The sequence below is a fragment of the Littorina saxatilis genome, linkage group LG2, assembly GCF_037325665.1.
Source record: "Littorina saxatilis isolate snail1 linkage group LG2, US_GU_Lsax_2.0, whole genome shotgun sequence".
Classification (NCBI taxonomy): domain Eukaryota; kingdom Metazoa; phylum Mollusca; class Gastropoda; order Littorinimorpha; family Littorinidae; genus Littorina; species Littorina saxatilis.
Genome location: NC_090246.1, coordinates 991,790 through 1,013,915, shown reverse-complemented (window position 1 = coordinate 1,013,915; position 22,126 = coordinate 991,790). Strand labels below are relative to the sequence as shown.

At 45.1% G+C, this 22,126-nt stretch overlaps 1 protein-coding gene across 3 annotated transcripts in view; it reads left to right on the top strand.

Annotated features, from left to right (window-relative positions):
* The window catches only part of LOC138957689 (tuberin-like), an 85,338-nt gene that overhangs the window by 9,574 nt on the left and 53,638 nt on the right, over positions 1-22,126 (top strand). For all 3 annotated transcript variants that reach the window (XM_070328767.1, XM_070328761.1, XM_070328753.1), the window contains 15 exons: positions 890-1,033; positions 1,566-1,709; positions 3,543-3,646; positions 5,512-5,593; positions 5,988-6,143; positions 8,079-8,213; positions 9,009-9,131; positions 10,018-10,130; positions 10,447-10,561; positions 17,844-17,969; positions 18,663-18,803; positions 18,996-19,185; positions 20,956-21,049; positions 21,338-21,440; positions 21,949-22,082. In XM_070328767.1, coding sequence (XP_070184868.1) covers positions 890-1,033; positions 1,566-1,709; positions 3,543-3,646; positions 5,512-5,593; positions 5,988-6,143; positions 8,079-8,213; positions 9,009-9,131; positions 10,018-10,130; positions 10,447-10,561; positions 17,844-17,969; positions 18,663-18,803; positions 18,996-19,185; positions 20,956-21,049; positions 21,338-21,440; positions 21,949-22,082 — 1,904 coding nt within the window. The remainder of the gene's footprint in view (positions 1-889; positions 1,034-1,565; positions 1,710-3,542; positions 3,647-5,511; positions 5,594-5,987; positions 6,144-8,078; positions 8,214-9,008; positions 9,132-10,017; positions 10,131-10,446; positions 10,562-17,843; positions 17,970-18,662; positions 18,804-18,995; positions 19,186-20,955; positions 21,050-21,337; positions 21,441-21,948; positions 22,083-22,126) is intronic.

Here is a 22,126-nt window from a genome sequence, read left to right as displayed (position 1 = left end):
AAGAGTCTTTCTACCTGGTGATTTGTGGAGAGAAAAAAACATTGTCTCTCAGGGGGTTTTTTTTTCCAAAAGTGTACCATTTGTAAGTTTGATTACTGTGATATTGTTTTATGATTACTGTAATATGTTGCGATGGCAGTGTAGATTTTATTTAGCCATCTCCATCTGGTTGTTTTGGATCATTATGTTGATCTCAAACATACTTTGTTATGTGTTCATAATTTCATGAGGGGCGGGGATGTAGCTCAGTCGGCAGCGCGCTGGATTTGTATCCAGTTGGCCGCTTTCAGCGTGAGTTCGTCCCCACGTTCGGCGAGAGATTTATTTCTCAGAGTCAACTTTGTGTGCAGACTCTCCTCGGTGTCCGAACACCCCTGTGTGTACACGCAAGCACAAGACCAAGTGCGCACGAAAAAATCCTGTAATCCATGTCAGAGTTCGGTGGGTTATAGAAACACAAAAATACCCAGCATGCTTCCTCCAAAAACGGCGTATGGCTGCCTAAATGGCGGGGTAAAAAACGGTCATACACGTAAAATTCCACTCGTGCAAAAAACACGAGTGTACGTGGGAGTTTCAGCCCACGAACGCAGAAGAAGAAGAAGAAGAATTTCATGAAACCATTTTCTTTTCTATTTTATGGATCAATATCAGCAGAAGTAATGAGAACCAAACAAAGCCAGAGCGCTAAACTAAAGACATCATCAAATAATGAAGGGAAGTAAGCGCTGTGAAGTTAGAAAACAGAGTTATGTTGAACCCAGACCCTTGGCACAGGTAAGAAGCATTGGATCAACAAGCAATTTTCACCCTCAAAAAGATACATCAGCAATCGTTTTTCAAATTCTTGTGAGATATTTACCTTTTACTTGTCTGCATTAATTTTCAGTTGCTGTGGTACAAGAATCCGCTGATCGCGTACGAAGTTGTGCTGACCATCCATCGCTTGGTGCACAAGTTTGGCAAGGACCTCATCCACATGGCCTGGGACACAATCCTGGACATCCTGCTGGAGCTCCTGCACCAGAGTGAGGTGAGCCGCACATTTGACTTAGTTTGGAGGATAGAGAGATGAATGTTGTTTTATGCCCTCAAAGGGCATGTTCCTGGGCGTTACCCCGACTTTAGATGAGACACCTAGTTGGATGCGTGTTTAGATTTAACCAGCCACCTGCACTTATGGCAGAATGACCAAGGTCTTTTTTATGCCACTGTGGTGACACCAGGGGTGGGACAGGGATACTGTACAGAAAAGTGTCTCCAAATCCAAGTGGCTTACAACATTGATGTTATTCTTAGCTCTGTGCAGTGGTTTACAAATCAGTTTTCACATAGTGCTGAAACGGCTTTTCAGTAAACAGATCTGCTTCCAAAACCCAGCGCTTTCTAAAAAAAAGGTAAACCAGGGAAAGGTTTTACTATGCATGGCTAGCAGCACACAACCTGCTGTTTTATCCCTGCACCCGGTTCAGAGTTACAACTGTACACTCCAATGTGGGTGTATTTTTAGGCATTTTTTCTCGTTGCTGTTGTGAACCAGTAAAGAACTTGTTTTCTTATTTCAGACGGTGCCTGAATTTGACCCGAGAGTGAGCGTAACGGTGCATGACACCCTGACGGAGATAGAGACTTTGTACCAGCGTGGACATTTCCTGGGGCCTCACGAGCGCATCTTCTCCATCATTGAAAAATGCTCCAGCCAACGCCCAGTACGATGGAATTTGTCTTATGAGAGTTTTGTCTGATCAAAGATTTGTCTTACGCGAGTTTAGTCTTTTGTCTTTTGTCTCGAATCTGTTTTTGGCATTCACTCTACCGCTCTTCACTGGTTTAGTTCATATCTACAGGGCCGTAGTCAGTATGTGTCTGTCAATAATCTCTCATCTCCTCCATCTCCTCTCTGTTTCGGCGTTCCCCAGGGATCAGTTCTAGGCCCAGTTTTATTTGTACTATACACCACTCCTCTCTCTGCCGTCATCAAGCAACACGCAGTCAATCACTACCTCTTTGCAGACGACACACAACTCCAACAAGCATGCAAGCCTACAGAAATCCAAGCGGTGACGCACACTCTCCAAAACTGCACTTCAGATATTAAATCATGGATGACAAACAATATGCTCAAGTTAAATGATGACAAGACTGAATTTCTTCTTTTCTCTGGAGCTTCCTGTTCGACCACTTCCCTTCCAGCCTCCATCACAGTAGGTTCTAGTGACATTTCTCTCTCTGATAGTGCTAGGAATCTTGGGTTCATCATGGACTCCCACCTCTCAATGAAACAACACATCAAAAAAGTCTGTCAGACATGTTACTTTGAGATCAGAAGAATAGGTTCCATAAGAAAATTTCTCACTGTTGATGCCACTAAAACTCTCGTTACATCCTGCATTCTGTCCAGATTAGATTACTGCAACTCCCTTCTCATAGGCTGCCCTGACTCCACTCTCCAACCCTTGCAAAAAGTACAACACTCTGCTGCACGTCTCATTTTCAGAGCACAGCATCGACAACCCTGCACTCCTCTCATGAAAGAACTTCACTGGCTTCCTGTATCTGAACGTATTAGGTATAAAGCTGCCTGCTTCTGCTACAATATCATCTCTGAATCGGCACCTGCCTATCTTTCTGAACTGGTCTCTCTCTACACTCCCTCTCGCACCCTTCGTTCTTCTGATGATGCTCGACTTCTCTGTCAAGGTCGCTTTAAACGCAAGGCTCATGGCTTCCGCACGTTTTCGTATTATGGACCTCAGTTATGGAATTCACTCCCCTTTCAATTACGTCACTCTCCATCCATTTCATCTTTTAAGTCCAATTTGAAAACTCACTTGTTCCAACAACACTACGGATAGTTCCTTAGTATAGAGTCTGGGGATGTGAGATGTGCATGATGTGTTGTTTGAATCTGACAGTGATTGTATGATTTTTGTATACATGTATTGTTGTCCCGCGCTTTGAACTTTTGATAAGGCGCTTTATAAATGCCCGTTATTATTATTATTATTATTATTATTATCAAATATTTGTCTTATCAGAGTTTTGTCTAATCAAAGATTTGTCTTATCACAGTTTTGTCTTATCGGAGTTATGTCTTATCGGTGTTTGCCTTATCAGAGTTTTGTCTGATTAAGAGTTTTGTCTTATCAGAGTTTTGTCTTATCACAGGTTTGTCTTATCAGAGTTTTCTATCTTCTCCTTTCCTACGTTTAGACTCAGTAGCAGAGTGCTTGTGTTGGTACGCTTTATGTTAATGTGAAAACACCTTGATTGTTTCTGTTTTTTGTTTCACTAGCCGTCTTTGACACAATCAGTAAACGATCTGTCAAGTTTGCTATTGTTTTTACTTGTTGACTACTTCTCTGAAGATTAACACATTTCTCAAGTCCAAGCAGAAAGCCCCTGAGTGCACTTTACAATTCTGTTGATATAAATGAAATTTGGTTATGTTCATGTAATTATGGATCAACAGGAACTTTTTAAAGCAATCTAACATAAAAATCCAAAAGTAAATGAACGGCTTATTTGTACGATGCTTGCAGACGGAGTCAGTGTGCAGACTGATCGACCACCATCTCCGTGAGATCCACCCTGGGAGAGACAAGTGGATTCAGAACCTGCACCAGTTACTGGACAAGTTCTACAAGTGAGTCCATGGCCGAGGTGCATGAGAAAGTTACCAACCGGGTGGGAGCCAGCCGCGGTGTTGGATTGGTTGAAATTGAGATTTGTTGTGATTTCAATGAATTGCACCCCGCGGTTTGTTCTCACCCGTTTGGGTTTGACCCACTTTGGCTTGGTGCACCCCAGGCCTGCTGTTTGTATGGTCCAGTGCTATCATTTAGAACCCTGACTTTACCGTACATTTATGTTACATGGCACATATACAGTGGAACCCCCCCATTTTAGACCCCTGGTTAGGGCGGGGATGTAGCTCAGTCGGTAGCGCGCTGGATTTGTATCCAGTTGGCCGCTGTCAGCGTGAGTTCGTCCCCACGTTCGGCGAGAGATTTATTTCTCAGAGTGAACTTTGTTTGCAGACTCTCCTCGGTGTCCGAACACCCCTGTGTGTACACGCAAGCACAAGACCAAGTGCGCACGAAAAAGATCCTGTAATCCATGTCAGAGTTCGGTGGGTTATAGAAACACGAAAATACCCAGCATGCTTCCTCTGAAAACGGCGTATGGCTGCCTAAATGGTGGGGTAAAAAACTCTCATACACGTAAAATTCCACTCATGCAAAAAAAAACATGAGTGTATGTGGGAGTTTCAGCCCACGAACGCAGAAGAAGAAGAAGAAGACCCCTGGTTTTGAGACCTCTCCTCTTTTAAAACCTTATTTTTCAGATTTCTGCTCATAATATCTGTAAATTTACCTCCATTTTAAGATGCCCTCCTTTTTAAGACCAGGTTTTCGCAGATTTCTTGAGGTCTTAAAAGGGGGGTTCCACTGTAATAACAAATTGCTTTCTCTTTGCATCAAGCCAGCTGTATATTTGCTTTGTGTGATGGATTACTCTAATCGTATGTTTTGATCCTTTCCTTCTTAGTTTTGAGATGTGTGAGAAACATTAATAATAATAATAATAAAGTGTATTTATATTGCGCCTATCCCTTACAAAAAACAAAAATATTTGGCTCTAAGCGCATTACAACATGTGTAGGGACTTGGTACAATCAAGTCTGACAAATACAATAACACAATAATTATACAGTCGGTCTCTTGGGTAAAAATGGGAAAAGCAGCTTCGACATTTAAACACTGCTACTAAAAAATCCTCTAACAATGCATACTGCTTTACAATATGCATTTATGTATAAATATAGTTAAAGAACATCGAGTTAATAGGAATTAGAAAAGGTTCTTATGATAAAACTATCTAGCGAACGACGAAGAAGAAGAAGAATAAAACTATCAGATGAATGAAGCATTGTTAAAGAAACCGGCACGGTTGGCCTAGTGGTAAGGCGTCCGCCCCGTGATCGGGAAGTCGTGGGTTCGAACCCCGGCCGGGTCATACCTAAGACTTTAAAATTGGCAATCTAGTGGCTGCTCCGCCTGGCGTCTGGCATTATGGGGTTAGTGCTAGGACTGGTTGGTCCGGTGTCAGAATAATGTGACTGGGTGAGACACGAAGCCTGTGCTGCGACTTCTGTCTTGTGTGTGGCGCACGTTATATGTCAAAGCAGCACCGCCCTGATATGGCCCTTCGTGGTCGGCTGGGCGTTAAGCAAACAAACAAACAAACAAAAATTGTTAAAGAATATGTCTGTGATGCTGGATACAGTGGAACCCCCCTTTAAGACCTCAATAAAGCTGAGAAAGGTAGGTCTTGAAAAGGAGGGGGTCTTAAAATGGGGGTACATTGTCAGAGGTTGCCAACAGAATGTTTGAGAAGACAGGGTCTTAAAAGGGAGGGGGTCTTAAAAGGGAGGGGCCTTAAAAGGGGGGTTCCACTGTTTTTCGTATTGTGGAGAAAAACCCCATCTGATGTTTCTTTCATTTTTAGGCAGGACACAAGGACTGAGGTGCGGAAGAAAGCTCTGGATAAACTGAGCTTTGTGCTGGGCCTCAACAAGCATGTCTATGAGGTCAGCTCAACACCGCTTACTCAGCTGTCAGCTTTTTACTCTGAGAGTAATCTTTGATTCATATGTTGTCAGTAGCCTTCATTTGATTATTGATTAGTTGATTGATTGGTTGATTGATTGATGGATGGATTGATTGCATGACTGACTGGTTGGCTGTATGTTAGTTTGGTTGATTAATTGATTGATCGATGGATTGATTGATTGGTTAGTTGGTTGATGGATTGGTTGATTGATTGATTGATTGATTGATTGGTTAGTTGGTTGATGGATTGGTTGATTGATTGCATGACTGACTGACGTATTGGCTTTGTTAGTTTGATTGATTGATTGATCGATTTATTGATTGCATGACTGACTGACTGGTTGTTTGATTGGTTGATTGATTGTGTTTCAGGTGGATATGATCGACAAGCTGCTGATCCCACTGTTTTGTCACATTGAGAGTGACCCTGACGTGGAGGTGCGCAAGATGGTGGTGGAGATCGTCATTGGAATGGCTCAGGGATGCTCCAGAGACGAGTTCTTTGACCTCATCAATATCATTGAAAAGGTATGGATTGTAAAATGGTGCAAGGCGTTGAGATTTTTGTGAAGTTCCTTTGTTTTGGGGCGGGGAAATGGCTCAGTCGGTAGCGTCGCTGGCTTCAAAACCAGTTGTTGCTATCGGCGTGGGTTTGATCCCCACGTTCGGCGAGGGATTCATTTCCCAGAGTCAACTTTGTGCAGACTGTCTTCGCATGCGCACGATAATGAAAGAACCCAAGTTCACAGCGAAAGTCTCAGGGCTTAGAAACATGAATACACGCATGCAGAAAGTCTCAGGGCTTGGAAACATGAATACACGCATGCAGAAAGGGCTTAGAAACATGAATACACGCATGCAGAAAGTCTCAGGGCTTGGAAACATGAATACACGCATGCAGAAAAGAAAAAAAATGGGTAGCGCCGTATACTGTATGGCCGCTCGCTTTCCCAGTGAGAAAGCATTGAGATTCGGGCGGCTTTCTCATTAAGACTATATGAAATCTTATCCTTATCCTTTTTACATTTAGTCAAGTTTTGACTAAATGTTTTAACATAGAGGGGGAATCGAGACGAGGGTCATGGTGTATGTGTGTGTGTGTGCGTGCGTGTGTGTGTGTGTGTGTGTGTGTGTAGAGCGATTCAGAATGAACTACTGGACCGATCTTAATGAAATTTGACAAGAGAGTTCCTGGGTATGATATCCCCGGACGTTTTTTTCATTTTTTCGATAAATGTCTTTGATGACGTCATATCCGGCTTTTTGTAAAAGTTGAGGCGGCACTGTCACACCCTCAATTTTTCAATCAAATTGATTGACATTTTGGCCAAGCAATTTTCGACGAAGGCCGGACTTTGGTATTGCATTTCAGCTTGGTGGCTTAAAAATTAATTCATGACATTGGTCATTAAAAATCTAAAAATTGTAAAAAAAAATATTATTTTATAAAACGATCCAAATTTACGTTCGTCTTATTCTTCATCATTTTCTGATTCCGAAAACATATAAATATGTTATATTTGGATTAAAAACAAGCTCTGAAAATTAAAAAAATTAAAAATTATGATCAAAATTAAATTTTCGAAATCAATTTAAAAACACTTTCATCTTATTCCTTGTCGGTTCCTGATTCCAAAAACATATAGATATGATATGTTTGGATTAAAAACACGCTCAGAAAGTTAAAACGAAGAGAGGTACAGTAAAGCGTGCTATGAAGCACAGCGCAACCGCTACCGCGCCAAACAGGCTCGTCACTTTCACTCCGTTATGCACAAGCGGCAGACTACAGTCATTGTGAAAAAATGCAGTGCGTTCAGTTTCATTCTGTGAGTTCCACAGCTTGACTAAATGTAGTAATTTCGCCTTACGCAACTTGTTTCAGTATTATTGCAGAAAGATTTATGTACAGAATTATCTGAAGTTTTCTCTTTTTACGTTTATTGAAAAAAGGCAAGGATTGTGTGATGATTGTCACTTCAATGTTTCCTTTTGACAATCTTTGACCAATGTTCGTGAGACGGTGGAGACTGTTCAGCTGTATGTGGCTCGACTGTAGAGCTCTTTGACCTGATCACAGTCATTGAAAACATCAGCTGCTGTACAATAGACGGATTCCGAAAATAACTATAATCAAATTTCGATACTGGATGAGATGCATGTTTGAAGCATTAATTGTGATTAATTTTTGGATCCTCCAAGAGAAATTGTTCAGGTTGTAAAACAGTGTATTGAAGGAGATTAGTTTCTAGAGTAGAATCCACCCTCCCCCCCAAGTTCAGACTCTCATTTTTAAGACCTTGCTTTTTCAGACCTTCTATTGAAAACCTCTGTAGATTTATTTACCTCCATTTTAAGACCTTCTGTTTCAGACCTTATTTTATCAAATTTTAGAACATCTTTAAATTGGGGTTCCACTGCATCGTATGCACAAGATTAACGTTGTTTGTCCTGGGAATGCAGATTCTCCGAAAACCACTGCATGTCCAAGCGAGGCGACAACTTAGCACAGAGGAAGAGGTGGCTCCCCATAGTGGAGAGGATCAGAGCCTGGAGGATGTCAAGATTGCTTTCTTTAAGATCATCGAAGCATTTAAGGTTTGTGTGAAAAGTTTATTCAGGGTGTTTCATACTTTTTTTGATATGAAAACAGTTTTTCACATTAGTTACATATTTGATTTAAGTTCAAATTTCAACCTAGTGTGCAAAGAAATAAATGGTGTGTTTGTGTATGTGTTGGATGGATGGGTGGGCGGATCTGTGAGCGAGTGTGTGTGTGTTTGTTTGTGTGTGTGCACACACACGTTTGGGTGTAGGTGTGTTTTAACCTTTTTTCTGCAAACAGTTCTCCCGGTTGCTTATGTAGTATATGGATGCATACTTATTGAGCAGTCAAGAAAAATGCAAGGATTTTATTGTTCAAGACACTGATCATCAACCATATCAGTAGCCGGCAGAAACTATGACCCTCAAATTAGACAAATCCTGTACAGTGGATCCAGACTTCCCCTGTTTTAAGACTTTGATTTTTCAGATTTTCTGTTCAAAACATCTGTGAATTTACCCCCATTTTAAAACTCCCTCCTTTTTAAGACTTTGATTTTTCAGATTTTCTGTTCAAAACATCTGTGAATTTACCCCCATTTTAAAACTCCCTCCTTTTTAAGACTTTGATTTTTCAGATTTTCTGTTCAAAACATCTGTGAATTTACCCCCATTTTAAAACTCCCTCCTTTTTAAGACTTTGATTTTTCAGATTTTCTGTTCAAAACATCTGTGAATTTACCCCCATTTTAAAACTCCCTCCTTTTTAAGAACCGATTTTCTTAGATTTTTGAAGGTCTTAAAATGGGGGTTCCGCTTTATTGTATTGTTTGTGTGTGTGTGTTTTAGCACAAGCTGTACACGGCACCGCCCAGCCACGCCCAGCGACTGTACGCACTGATCATCAGTCACATGCAGGCTCAGTACGCACAGGTCTACAACACTTCTAATGCTGCCATAATGAGGAAAGCTGTGAGTTATTATGAGTTATGAGTTATTAGCGACTGTACGCACTGATCATCAGTCACATGCAGGCCCATTACGCACAGGCCTACGCACAGGCCTACAACACTTCAACTGCTGCCACTTTGAGGAAAGCTGTGAGTTATTGGTTCTTTTATGTGAAAATTTGCATATCAGACATTTGTTGGCCGGTTCGACATTTCAGCTCATTGTGTGTTAAAAAAAAAATGAGCAGAATTTGTATGGGGATTCTTTTACAGTGGTAAGAAAGATTGTTTAGTGATATAAAGAAAAAGATGCAACATCATGTTGGAAAGAAGAAAATCATGAAAAAAAAGCAGAAGAATATAAAAAAAACCAAAAAAACCACACTTTTGCAGTGTTCAGATACACCTATGCTGTACTCTTTAAGTACAACTGATCCCCTACTTACACACGCACCAGCAAAAAAAGAGATTACCTGACAATGATTGTCACCTCAATACAATGAAACTCTGGTTTAGGGACCTCGTTGTTATACAGCACTTTCTGTCTTTAAATGCCTAGTTTACTCATGTGCTTTCTTCAATAAGGCTGTAAATGTGCCTCCACTTCTAGAGTTTTCTTTCAGGACAAGATGCTCTTAGATTTGTTTAGTCTTAAAACAATAATGTAATAGAAAATGTTCGGAAATAACTCCGTCAGGTTGTGAAAGAGGGAATACCCTTGCTTTCTCTCTGTCAAATAACTTTGCACATGCTCCTGTCCATGTGTTTCCCACACCATTGCTGGTGATTGGCCCCTCCAAGGTTTGTCCGAGTAAAAGGCAAGGGCATTCACTCTTTCATAACCCATACAAACCTGACAGAGGTTTTTTTCAGAATTTGTCATTTTTTCAGAATTTTTGTTTTTGCAGGGCGTTGAGTTACTGCTGCAGCTGAGGGCAGACACCAAACACAGGGTGGGACTTCTGAACCGCTCTGGGGTCATTGGCTGCAACTACAGTGCATTTGTACTCTGCACCAAAAGGTATTATGAGTGCTTGTGCACCTTTCCCTTATCGAGGAATTGTGCATATGTTTGTGTGTGTGTGGTGGGGAGGGCTTGTGTGTGTGTGTGGGCATGTGTGTTTGTTTGTGTGTGTGTGCGTACATGTGTTTGTGTGTGTGTATGAGTGTTTGTGTGTGTGTGTGTGTTTTTGTTTGTGTGTGTGTGTGTGTTTTTGTTTGTGTGTGTGTGTGTCTTTGTGTTTATGCAATGTACATGTAACTGCGTCAAGTTGCCTGTTACTTCAACAGCTTTACTTGTTCTCAAAAGTCCAACTTTTCTGGTGTTTTTGTTCCAGTGAGGTAGACTTACTGGTTCCAGTCAGTCCCATGGCCAACTTGTCTGCCAGTAACATGTTCACCGCTATAGACTTCACACCTGCTTTGGAGATCTTCCTTCAGTGCTTGAGCAAGGTAAGAATGTGAACATTATTTTGCATAGACGATTTCACATACTTCTTCTTCTTCTTCTTCTTTGTTCATGGGCTGAAACTCCCACGTGCAATCATTTTGCATGTGCGGGTTCTTTTGTGTATGACCATTCCTACCCTGCCATATAGTCAGCCATACGCCGATTTCGGGGGAACGTCACATGCTGAAAGAAGAGAGACCGTTTGAAATGCACTCAGTAAGACCACGAATCATACACGGGGCTAAATCTGGTTATTGCCAATACTTTTATATTATGTTTAAAATTTTTTTTATATAAATCTATAAAAAAAAAAAATATTTTAAAATCGGAATATGAACATTTAGTTTTACATGCTCAGTCTTACATTTGGCATGTTTCAGCACACACTCACTCAAAGCACAGTTTGTACTCTCACCAAAATCTGGTTAAGTTAGCAGTATGCATGACATACAATACAGTGGAAGACGTCCAAAGATCTAAAAAACAAAGGTCTTAAAATGGGGGTAGATTTCACAAAGTTATGGACAGAAAATCTAAAAAAACAAAGGTCTGAAAAGGGAGGGAGTCTTAAATAAGGGGTCTTATTTGTCTTCGTTCATGGGCTTAGACACACAAATACACTCGTTTTTTTGTGTGCAGGATTGGGTTGTTACGTGTATAACCGTTTTTACCCGGCCATTTAGGCAACCATATGCCGATTTACGGGGAATAAATCGATGTCTTAAGCTTCAGTCACATACGCGATTCAATCGTTGAGATTCAATCGCGCGATTCAATCTTGAGCCGATCGCACATCACATCGTAGGCCATTGACCCGTCACACGATGAACGATAGACGAACGATTGACTAACAATTGACGAACGATAACTCCACACGTGAGCGGGGTTGAAGTGACGTGTCACAGTGAACACGGCAAACGCTAATTGTGAGAGCAGACGCTAATGGGATTGGTCACTCTTTTTTTTTAGATTGGTCCCCCTTGTTTCCAAGGGGACGCGTACAGCGTTACCAGCACTGAACTAGGGTTAATTGCTATATGTGAGTTGGGTAAGTATATTAATTAAATGAAAATTATAATTACATATTCTTACTCCGAATCACATGATTTGCATTGACCCACTTCGATGCTTAGGTTATGATAAAAGCTACCCCGTCTAGGTATAAGGGGAGCAACCCCAACTAAAAAAGTGACTGCACCAGCATGACTGACACCCTGGGTTACGTCCCATGTAGCCTACTACGTCATCAATGGTGCTGGTCACGTGATACCCCTTCAATCGACTACTATCACTCAAGGGTGACGGTTGTGTACGCTTTTGCTCTGGCTGGTTTTGTGTCTACGGCACCCTCCGGCCTCGGCCCCCGTCTACTTCTTGCTGGCTTGCAGCTGGTGAGATCGTTCATATTTTCTTGTATAGTTATTGCTTCTGCTGTGAATTTCGCATGTCTGTTGGACTCTGAAGTTCTCAGCAGTTGTTTGGCTTCCTCATGGTCGCCATTTGCATTAGCACGTTGTCTGGCTTCTGTTGTTTTAGCCGTGTTCGGCTATTAACGCTGTTGTAGCTTGCTTTGTAGCTGCCGTCGGTAGCTGTTACGTATGTGCTTATCTTTTTGCGTGCTTGCTTCTGAAATGTTTGTGTCTGTACGGACTTTATTATTTTCAGACTTGTGGCTTCCTCTTTGGTCGCCATTTTTAGCTAGCATGTTGTTGTTATGTTGATTTTTCGTCCGTACTCGGACGCTTAACTCTTCGTATAGCTAGTTGTTTAGCTGCCTTTGGTAGCTCCTAAACTGGTTTTAGCTGCCCTCTTTGCTGGCTTCTGAAAGGTTGGCGTCCGTTCGGACTTTGCTAGTTTCAGTTGTTTGTTTATTTTTCTCTCGGTGCTTACATGGCCGTTAATGAGAATTAGAGGGAGCTAAGGCCGAGGGTAGGGCTTGGGCCCTGCTAAGCTCTATCCCTCAGCAGCCTCTTCTTTTGATGAACTCCTTTGTTGTTCATGTTGGCACAATTTTAGGCAATTTTTTACGTTGTTCTGTGCCGTTTTTTCTGTTACGGACGATTGGCCGTCTGGCTCTCAGCCGTCCGTTTTGGCCTCTAAGGCTGTCGTTTTACGTCTGTTTCGGCTCCAGAGTCTAGGGCTCTGGGGTCTGCACTTATCTTTTGCTTATTTCCAGAAATAGATTCCCTCGTTCGCGAGGTTTGCCGCGGCGGACTTCGTCGCCAGCTCTGCCCCCCGCCTGGGGGTTAGGCGACGTTCTCTCCTTCAGACTCTGGGTCTTCTCCGGACCAGGCTGCTGTCCACCGTGATGTTTCTGGACGGTCCCTTGGGGATCTTCTTCTCCTCTTCCTGGCCGGCATTTGTTGCCTTCCGCTTGCGGTAGCGCAACAGTGCATGTCCCTCCGGGGATCCGGCCACAACAAGGTTGGTGTCTGCAGCAGCCGTTTACGGCAGCTGCACTTCCGGTTTCCGGAATCGGATGTTCTCCTGCTAGTGAGCAGACGGTGTTCACGTCAGGTCTGAACCTCTCCGTACTCCAGCAGTCGGTTCTGACAGCTGGGCTTCCTGCTGTTGCAGGAAGTAGGGGTTCACCGTCTAGTGAGCAGATGGTGTTCACGTCCGGTCCGAACCCCGCCTTACGTCAGCAGTCGTCCGCGACAGCTGCTTCCGGCTCAGGCCGGAAGTAAAAGGCTCACTGGCTAGTGTTCGGACTACGTTCACGTCCGGTTTGAGCCTTGCCTTACGTCAGCAGTCGTCCGCGGCAGCTGCGCTTCCGGTTCCGGCCGGAAGTGTAGGTTCACCGGTAGTGCACAGGCTGCTGTCACGTCCGGTTTGGGCCTTACCCTACGTCAGCAGTCGTCAGCGTCAGCTGGGCTTCCGGTTCCGGCCGGAAGTGTAGGTTCACTGGTTAGTGCTCAGGCTGCTGTCACTTCTGGTTCGAGCCTTTACCTACTTCAGCAGTCGTCCGCGACAGCGCCGCTTCCGGTTACGGCCGGAAGCGTAGGTTCACTGGTTAGTGTACAGACTGCTGTCACGTCCGGTTTCGAGCCTTGCCCTACGGCAGCAGTCGTACGCGACGGCTGTGCTTCCAGTTCCGGCTGGAAGTATCGGTTCACTGGTTAGTGCACAGGCTACTGGCACGTCCAGTTTGAACCTTGCCTTACGGCGGCGGTCGTACGCGACCTCTGCGCTTCTGGCTGCGGACGGAAGGTGAGCTCACCGGTTAGTGCACAGGCTGCTGTCACTTCTGGTTCGAGCTTGCCCTACTTCAGCTGTCGTCCGCGACAGCTTTGCTTCTGGTTCCGGCTGGAAGCGTAGGTTCACTGGTTAGTGCACAGACTACGGTCACGTTCGGTTTGAACCTTGCCTTATGTCGGCGATCGTACGCGACCTCTGCGCTTCTGGCTCCGGCCGGAGGTGGGGGCTCACTGGATAGTGGACCTGCTATGGTCCCATCTGGTTTGAGTCTGGTTTTTTCGTCAGCAGTGCCCTTTGGGCTTGCAGGCTCCCTGCCTCAGGCGGATTAGCAGCTACCACACACTTCGGTAGTGGGTTCTGCCGTTCTCCTCACTTCCTGTGCCTTTGGTCTTCGACGCCTCTCATCCTCCTCTTAGTCAGGGGTGAAGTTTGGCCGTTGACTTGCAGGAAAGGGGCTTCAGGCTCCGGCCTTCCCAGCTTCGGGACATTAGCGGCTCAGAGGAAGTTGCCTTTGCCCAGGATGTCCCGGAGTTTGCTGTCGTCTTTTGCCCCTCTGCGTGCACCTTTGCCGGTCACGCCGGAACTTCTTCTTTGGGGAACGTTTCGAGTCCCCTGCTCTCTGAGCAGGCTCTCTTCCCCTCTGAGGAAGTGGGCAGACAGCTTTTGGAACTTGCTTCCATTTCGGAGACACTCCTTTACGGAGTCCTTGGCGCCCTTTACACTCAGTAAAGAGCAGGACGCAGGGGATGCTTTCTCCACCTTTGCTAGGGCGATTTTAGAGCGGAGAAGGCCCTCCTCTCTGCACAATGCCCATACGGTCATGTACAGACGGGACTTGTTCCTCGCCCATTCCTAGTTTGTGGGGAATCAATGAGAGACACCCTTAGTTCTTCACCCTTGGTGGATGGGTCTCTCTTCGGCCTCCTGGCCTCTAAGGCCTCCTGGCCTTCAAGTCCTCCTGGCCTCCTGGTCTCTGAAGCCTCCTGGCCTCTAAGGCCTCCTGGCCCCCAAGGCCTCCTGGTCTCCAAGGCCTCCTGGCCTCCCAGGCCTCCTGGCCTCCAAGGTCTCCTGGCCTCCCAGGCCTCTAAGGCCTCCTGGCCTCCAAGGTCTCCTGGCCTCCAAGGCCTCCTGGTCTCCAAGGCCTCCTGGTCTCCAAGGCCTCCCAGGCCTCTAAGGCCTCCAAGGTCTCCTGGCCTCCAAGGTCTCCTGGCCTCCAAGGCCTCCTGGCCTCCCAGGCCTCCAAGGCCTCCTGGCCTCTAAGGCCTCCTGGCCTCTAAGGTCTCCTGGCTTCCAAGGCCTCCTGGCCTCTAAGGCCTCCTGGTCTCCAAGGCCTCCTGGCCTCCATGGCCTCTAAGGTCTTCTGGCCTCTAAGGTCTCCTGGCATCCAAGGCCTCCCTGGCCTCCTGGCCTCCAAGGAGATAAAGATTTGTAGGGACCTTCAGGTCTCTTCTTTTGCTCTTCAAGCTTTGAAGCAGCAAAACGGGCTCTACCTAAGCAGACTCAGCTTTTTCAGGCTAAGTCCTCAGCTCAGGTTTATCCGGAGAGGTTCTTCCTTTCACAGACGTCTTAGTCTGTGCTTTTTGGGAACAACAGCCGGCATTAGGGCATCCGGGTTTTTTAGCCTCGGCTGGTGCAACAGCCATTTCATCCGTTGGTGGTGGTGGTTGTTGTTTGCTCTTTTGGACTCGGTCCTTGTGGGTCTTTCGCCGTTTTAGACTCTGTCTTTCTCTAGCGATCGGACTGGTTCTGGTGTTTCGTCCAAACTTAAGGTTTGCTTGAGTTGGCCTCGGAAGTTACATTCAGATTTTACTGAGTTTGCATTGGTTTTAGCAATGCATGGTGAGGGGTCATTCTTGTGGCCTATCACTTTTCTCAGCTTTATTGGCTAACCCTCCCCTTTCGGTGGAGGTCTAGTTAATTTCCTGGTTTCTTGGTGCGGGCTTTCAGCCCAGCATCTTTGATGGCAGGTCTACGGGCGTTCCGGCTCTCAGCCTTAGCTCGTGTAATAGTCTCCTGCCTGGCATGGGCGACTACGGTCTCCGTGTCTCTAGAATTTGTGTCTTCCTCTTCTCCCTCATCCTGCCATGAGGCGAGTCGGGTCGACTTCCGGTGGGGTGGGTTGCCTGTTAAGGTCACCCTTCTACCACTTGCATCTATTTCGGACTCTTGCCTGTTGTGTTCCGTGTCTGATTCTCGGTTCTGAGGTATCAGACGTGTTTGGTTTTTCAGCCAGACTCAGGAATTTTCTGGGCTCGGTCGGCCGCGATTTTTGCTTCGGGCCCTTCTTCTTGAGGACTCTCGTTCAGGGAGTCTTAAGGCTGGTTAGCTTCACAGTTTTCTGTTTTCCTTTCCAGTCTCGTTTCTGTTTTGGGTTTTTGATTTTCTTTCATTTACCTACAAGCAGACTGCTTTGTGATCGCTCTGACCTTAGTCATTTCGGTTAGAGTCACCGGTCACATCAGGCTTTGGTCACCGCGTTCTCCGCTCTGCTGGCGGCTTACACTTTTCGTAGGCCGCTTCTTCCTCTGTTTACCTCCCTCTGTGCTTCTGCATGGACTGGTAGTGGACTTCTGGTGACCGTCTCTTCTGAGTTGTTTCTTGGAGTTTGACTCTGGTTTTTTGTACTCAGACGTCTCTCTCTCTTTCTAGAAACAGGTCACTCCTCTCTGGAGCTGACCGTTATCTCTCCGGCCTTTCGGGCCTCTCTCCATGCCAAGGCTTTTTCTTTGGCATGATTGTCTTACGGTCCTGGGGAAGGTTGGTGCTTTTCATTTATGATCGGTCAACCTTACGCTTAGTCGTTTCCAGGGTTTTTGGCATTTCCTTCCAATAGTAAGGGGGGGGGGGGGGGGGCAGCTTGTCTGTCCCTCTACTCGGCTCGGGTTATTCAAGACTTGAGCCCCTTTCTGGGCTGTTTTTTATGGTTCAGGAGATGGGAAGAAGTGCTGAGCACAGCTTACGGGCTCTCTGATGCTGTCTTTCGCATTTTTTGCCTGAGCGGCATTGCGACTGTCTTTTAGGTTGGTTCTCGGTCCTCGTTCTGTCTTTTGGCAGTGGGCCAGTTCCTGGCAAGGGTTTTAGAGTGAGCTAGATGTTTTCTTTCTCACCGGCTCTTTCCCTGATGTTTGGCAGTGGGCCTGTTTTTTGGCGAGGGATTCTCTTTCCCTCCGCCTTGGCGTCGCTTTCGGCTATCTTTCCCCTAGGCTCAGCCCGAGCTCTTTTTCCAGGGCCTGGGCCTCCTCCTCGGCCGTTTTACGGTCTGGGAGGTTGGATGATGTCCTGCACACAGCTTACTGGTGCTCGGCTTTTGTCTTTATCAGTTTAATAGGGAGACATTGCTGCCTTGGGCCTCTTCCTTGGCCGTCTTGCGGTCCCACAGAATGAGCGAAGTCTTGAATACAGCCTATTGGCGATCAGACGATGTATTCATCAGCTTTTATCTGAGAGACATTGCTTCGCTCTGTAACGATGGATCAAGGTCCCCGCCTGCCTTGGTGGCAGCGGGCCAGTGCATTTCCAGAAATTGATGGTGAGTTTGAACCTTTTTTGATCTTACCCACCTCCTGGTTGGAGTTATCTGCAAATCATGTGATTCGGAGTAAGAATATGTAATTATAATCGAAAATTTTTATCTAAATTTTGATTTGATTAATATACTTACCCGAATCACATGAGTAATTCCCTCCCTCCTGCCCCGCTCGATATTTTAATGTTCTATTAGTCGATTGAAGGGGTATCACGTGACCAGCACCATTGATGACGTAGTAGGCTACATGGGACGTAACCCAGGGTGTCAGTCATGCTGGTGCAGTCACTTTTTTAGTTGGGGTTGCTCCCCTTATACCTAGACGGGGTAGCTTTTATCATAACCTAAGCATCGAAGTGGGTCAATGCAAATCATGTGATTCGGGTAAGTATATTAATCAAATCAAAATTTAGATAAAAATTTTCGATTTATTACTAAAATTTTGGATTCTACTGTTTGTCTGAATCTGCCTCAGCATGTGAGCGTTGTTGTTGTTTGTCTTAATAGGGGGGTTCTACTGTATCTGCCTCAGCATCTGAGCGTTGTTGTTGTTTACACAGGAGGTGGACTGGCTGGTACTGAAGACTCTGCTGACCGGTTTGCCGTCAGCCTTGGAGAACAAAACACTGGTCCTGTCTGCACAGGGCAACCTGGTCTACACAATCTGCGGACAGCTCTGTGCCATGGTAATATTGTCTGCCTGTATGTCTGTTTGTGTATGTCTGTGGCTGCGGACAGCTCTGTATTATGGTCATGGTTTCTGCCTGTAGGTATGTCTGTTTATGTATGTCTCTTGCTGTGTTCCTCTTAGCTGTCTGCACCTGGTCTACACTATCTGCGGACAGCTCTGTTTCATGGTAATATTGCCTGCCTGTATGTCTGTTTGTGTATGTCTGGCTGCGAACAGCCCTGTATTATGGTAATGGTTTCTGCCTGTAGGTCTTTTCCTGTTAGCTGTCCGCACAAGGAAACAAGGGCTGAGGTACACGAGGCAAAACTGGGTGTCACCTAAATGGGTGGTACGCAGCCGCGGGGTTGGATGGGTTGAAATTGAGGTTTGTTGTGATTTGAACCAATCAAACCCCGCAGCTTGTTCCCATGCTGGATGGCACCCTGTTACGCTTCCTGCACCTCAGGACTGGTCCACACAATCTGTGGATGGCAGCCAGTCTACTCTGTCTCATGTTAAGGCTCTGCTGCTTTTCTTTTCTGAATATGGTCTTTTGTCTGTTGTTTTGAAAATCTGAAAAGGAGGGTCTTAACAAAGAGAACATCTTAGATGGGATGGGGGGGGGGGTCTTAAAAAGGGGGTTCCACTGTGTGTAATCTTTAGTATGAAACAAGTTTCTTCCAAATATTTTCCTTGTTTTGTGTCACAGGTGAGTCAGCGAAACGAAAACCTGGTGCGGTACTTGCATCGAGTTCCAGACGGGTTTAAGATCTCGGACTTTGACAACTGTGTGCTGCCAGTTATCTCAGCCATGGTGGCCTTCCACCCCTTCATGGACAGAATGAGACAGGTGAGCAAGACAGGAACTTGGGGATTGACACTGACTTCTTTTGTTTTTGATCCTTGAACTGGAGCATTAGCAGTTGATCTGGTTTGGATTGTAACACTGAAGATGATTTTGATTCTTTTGATTCTTGATTTGAAACATTAGCAGTCTGTTTTGGTGTTTATCACTGAAGATGATGTTCTCTGTGTTCAACAGCTGGACATGATGAAGTGCTTTGAGTTCGGCCTGGTGACGGGCGTGGCCAAGGTGTGCGTGACGTCGCTCAGGATCTGCTCCCTGGAGATGCAGGACCAGATGGTTCGAGTCCTGCCCAAGATCCTCATCTCCCTGTCCAAGATCTCAGCCACCGTGGCCATGGCCATCCCCGTCCTGGCCTTTCTGTCCAGTGAGCACTTCACACTTTTCTTTCCTTGTGCACAGGAGATTGAATACAGTGGAACCCCCCTTTTAAGACCCCCAAATTTAAGACTCCTTCCTTTTTAAGACCTTGTTTTCTCAGATTTTCTGTTCATAGCGTCTGTAAAACTACCCCCATTTTAAGACTCCTTCCTTTTTGACTCACATGCGAAGCAAAAGTGAGTCTATGTACTCACCCGAGTCGTCCGTCCGTCCGTCCCCCCCGTCCGTCCGGCCGTCCGTCCGGCCGTCCGGAAAACTTTAACGTTGGATATTTCTTGGACACTATTCAGTCTATCAGTACCAAATTTGGCAAGATGGTGTATGATGACAAGGCCCCAAAAAACATACATAGCATCTTGACCTTGCTTCAAGGTCAAGGTCGCAGGGGCCATAAATGTTGTCTAAAAAACAGCTATTTTTCAAATTTTTCCCATTTTCTCTGAAGTTTTTGAGATTCAATACCTCACCTATATATGATATATAGGGCAAAGTAAGCCCCATCTTTTGATACCAGTTTGGTTTACCTTGCTTCAAGGTCAAGGTCACAGGAGCTCTTCAAAGTTGGATTGTATACATATTTTGAAGTGACCTTGACCCTGAACTATGGAAGATAACTGTTTCAAACTTAAAAATTATGTGGGGCACATGTTATGCTTTCATCATGAGACACATTTGGTCACATATGATCAAGGTCAAGGTCACTTTGACCCTTATGAAATGTGACCAAAATAAGGTAGTGAACCACTAAAAGTGACCATATCTCATGGTAGAAAGAGCCAATAAGCACCATTGTACTTCCTATGTCTTGAATTAACAGCTTTGTGTTGCATGACCTTGGATGACCTTGACCTTGGGTCAAGGTCACATGTATTTTGGTAGGAAAAATGTGTAAAGCAGTTCTTAGTGTATGATGTCATTGCTAGGTTTAGTTATTTGACCTTGACCCTGAAGGTCAAGGTCATGTAAAGGTCAAGGTCAAGCATGTGAGTCGTATGGGCTTTGCCCTTCTTGTTAAGACCTGATTTTCTCAGATTTTTCTAGGTCTTAAAAGGGGCGTTCCACTGTAGTCTTAACAGGGGCCTGGTAGCTCAGTAGGTAGAGCATTGAACTTGGGATCCTTGGGTCAGGGGTTTGAATCCAGGCCTTGACGGACGTGTGTAAACTTTATGTGCAGACTCGGATGGTCTCCATGTCCCACCTCGCTGTCACAGCTGTGTCATGTAAAACTAAAAGACCTCGGTTATTCCGCCAGAAGTGCAAATGGCTGATTACACCTAAACACAGACACACACCTGGGCAGCACAACTGTAGTTGGTGCTAACTTTCCACTGGGAGGAAGCCACCCAAATTTCCCAGCAATGGGGTAAAAGAGTAATTAAAAAACAAAGAAACAGACGGAGAAACGGTATTCAGACATGAAAGTATCTTGACACAATTGAATGTGTCAGTTAACCTTTATGAAGTATGCACAGAAAGTCATTTAGCTTGGGATGATTGGTCCTTTGTCAAATAAAATAGTTGTGTTTTGAAACAATTCAACTTGTTCTGTTATACAGTCAAATTCTCCGTAATAACCACCTGTCCATTGCGATTACCCCAAAAGATCCCAGCCCAACCAGTTTTTTTCCTCCATATGATTCACCTTTCCATGGCGACCATCTGTCCATAATGACCACTTTTGGTCGTTCGTTATTAAGATAGGTTTAACTATCTTGTGTAACTGCTTATGAAGAGTTTACTCATGTGTTTGTGACAGGTGTGGTGAGGCTGCCAAAACTGTACGCCAACTTCAACAATGAGCAGTACATGTGTGTGTTCGCCATCGCACTGCCTTACACCAACCCTTTCAAGTGAGTCGGTCTGTTGACGTGCATGTGTGTGTGTGTGTGTGTGTGTGTGTGTCATTCTCTGGTAGGCAAACTGTACTAGGCAAACTGTACTTGGTGTTATTTGTTTTGTTTCTTTCTGTGTCATTGTCTTCTCGCTGCATCAACCACTTTGGTGACATTCTAAGATAATTTCACAGAATGATTTATTTAACTTTGTCTGGTTTGTCTCTTGTTTGTTCACTTTAAAGGCCATTAGGTGTTGTGAATGTTTTTTGATTCCATGTTAAAGTGAATCACGTGTGCAAACAGGTTCAGCCACTACACAGTGTCCCTGGCCCACCACGTGGTCAACATCTGGTTCATTCGCTGCCGTCTGCCCTTCAGGAAGGGATTCGTCAAGTACATCGTCAGGGTGGGTATATATATATATAACTCTATAGGGGGTCCGGTAGCTCAGTTGGTAGAGCACTGGACTTGTGATCAGAAGGTCGCAGGTTCGAATTCGTGCCGCGACGGACACGGGTCAAGTTTATGTGCAGACCCAGAGATGGAAGCCATGTCCCACCCCCGTGTCACCACAATGGCACATAAAAGACCTTGGCCATTCTGCCATAAGCGCAGGTGGCTGAATATTCCTAAACACGCAGACACCTGGGTAGCGCGACTCCGTTGCTACGCTGAAAACACAGCTGTTAATAATATGTTGGAAAGCTTAGCCTCATATTTTCCAAGTACAGTGGAACCCTTCTTTTAAGACCGTCAACAATCTTAGAACAAAGGGGGAGTCTTAAATTGAATGTAAAGTTACAGAGCTTATGAACAGAAAATCTGAAAAACCACGGTCTTACAAGGAGGAAGTCTTAATTAAATTGGGGGATCTTAAAAGGGGGGTTCACTGTAAAACTATTACCTGTGTTCAGCACCTGAGCAGCTATGTGCAGCGACTCCTGCAGGAGTGTCGACAGGAGAAGCTGGCGGAGCAGCAGAGGTTGGATCAGCTCAACCAGGACTCCGGCCTGCGCAGTCGCTCCGGCTCCGAAGGAACCACGTCAAGGTCAGAGGTCTATGGTTGTTTACGCTGAGGGATGTGCCTCAGTG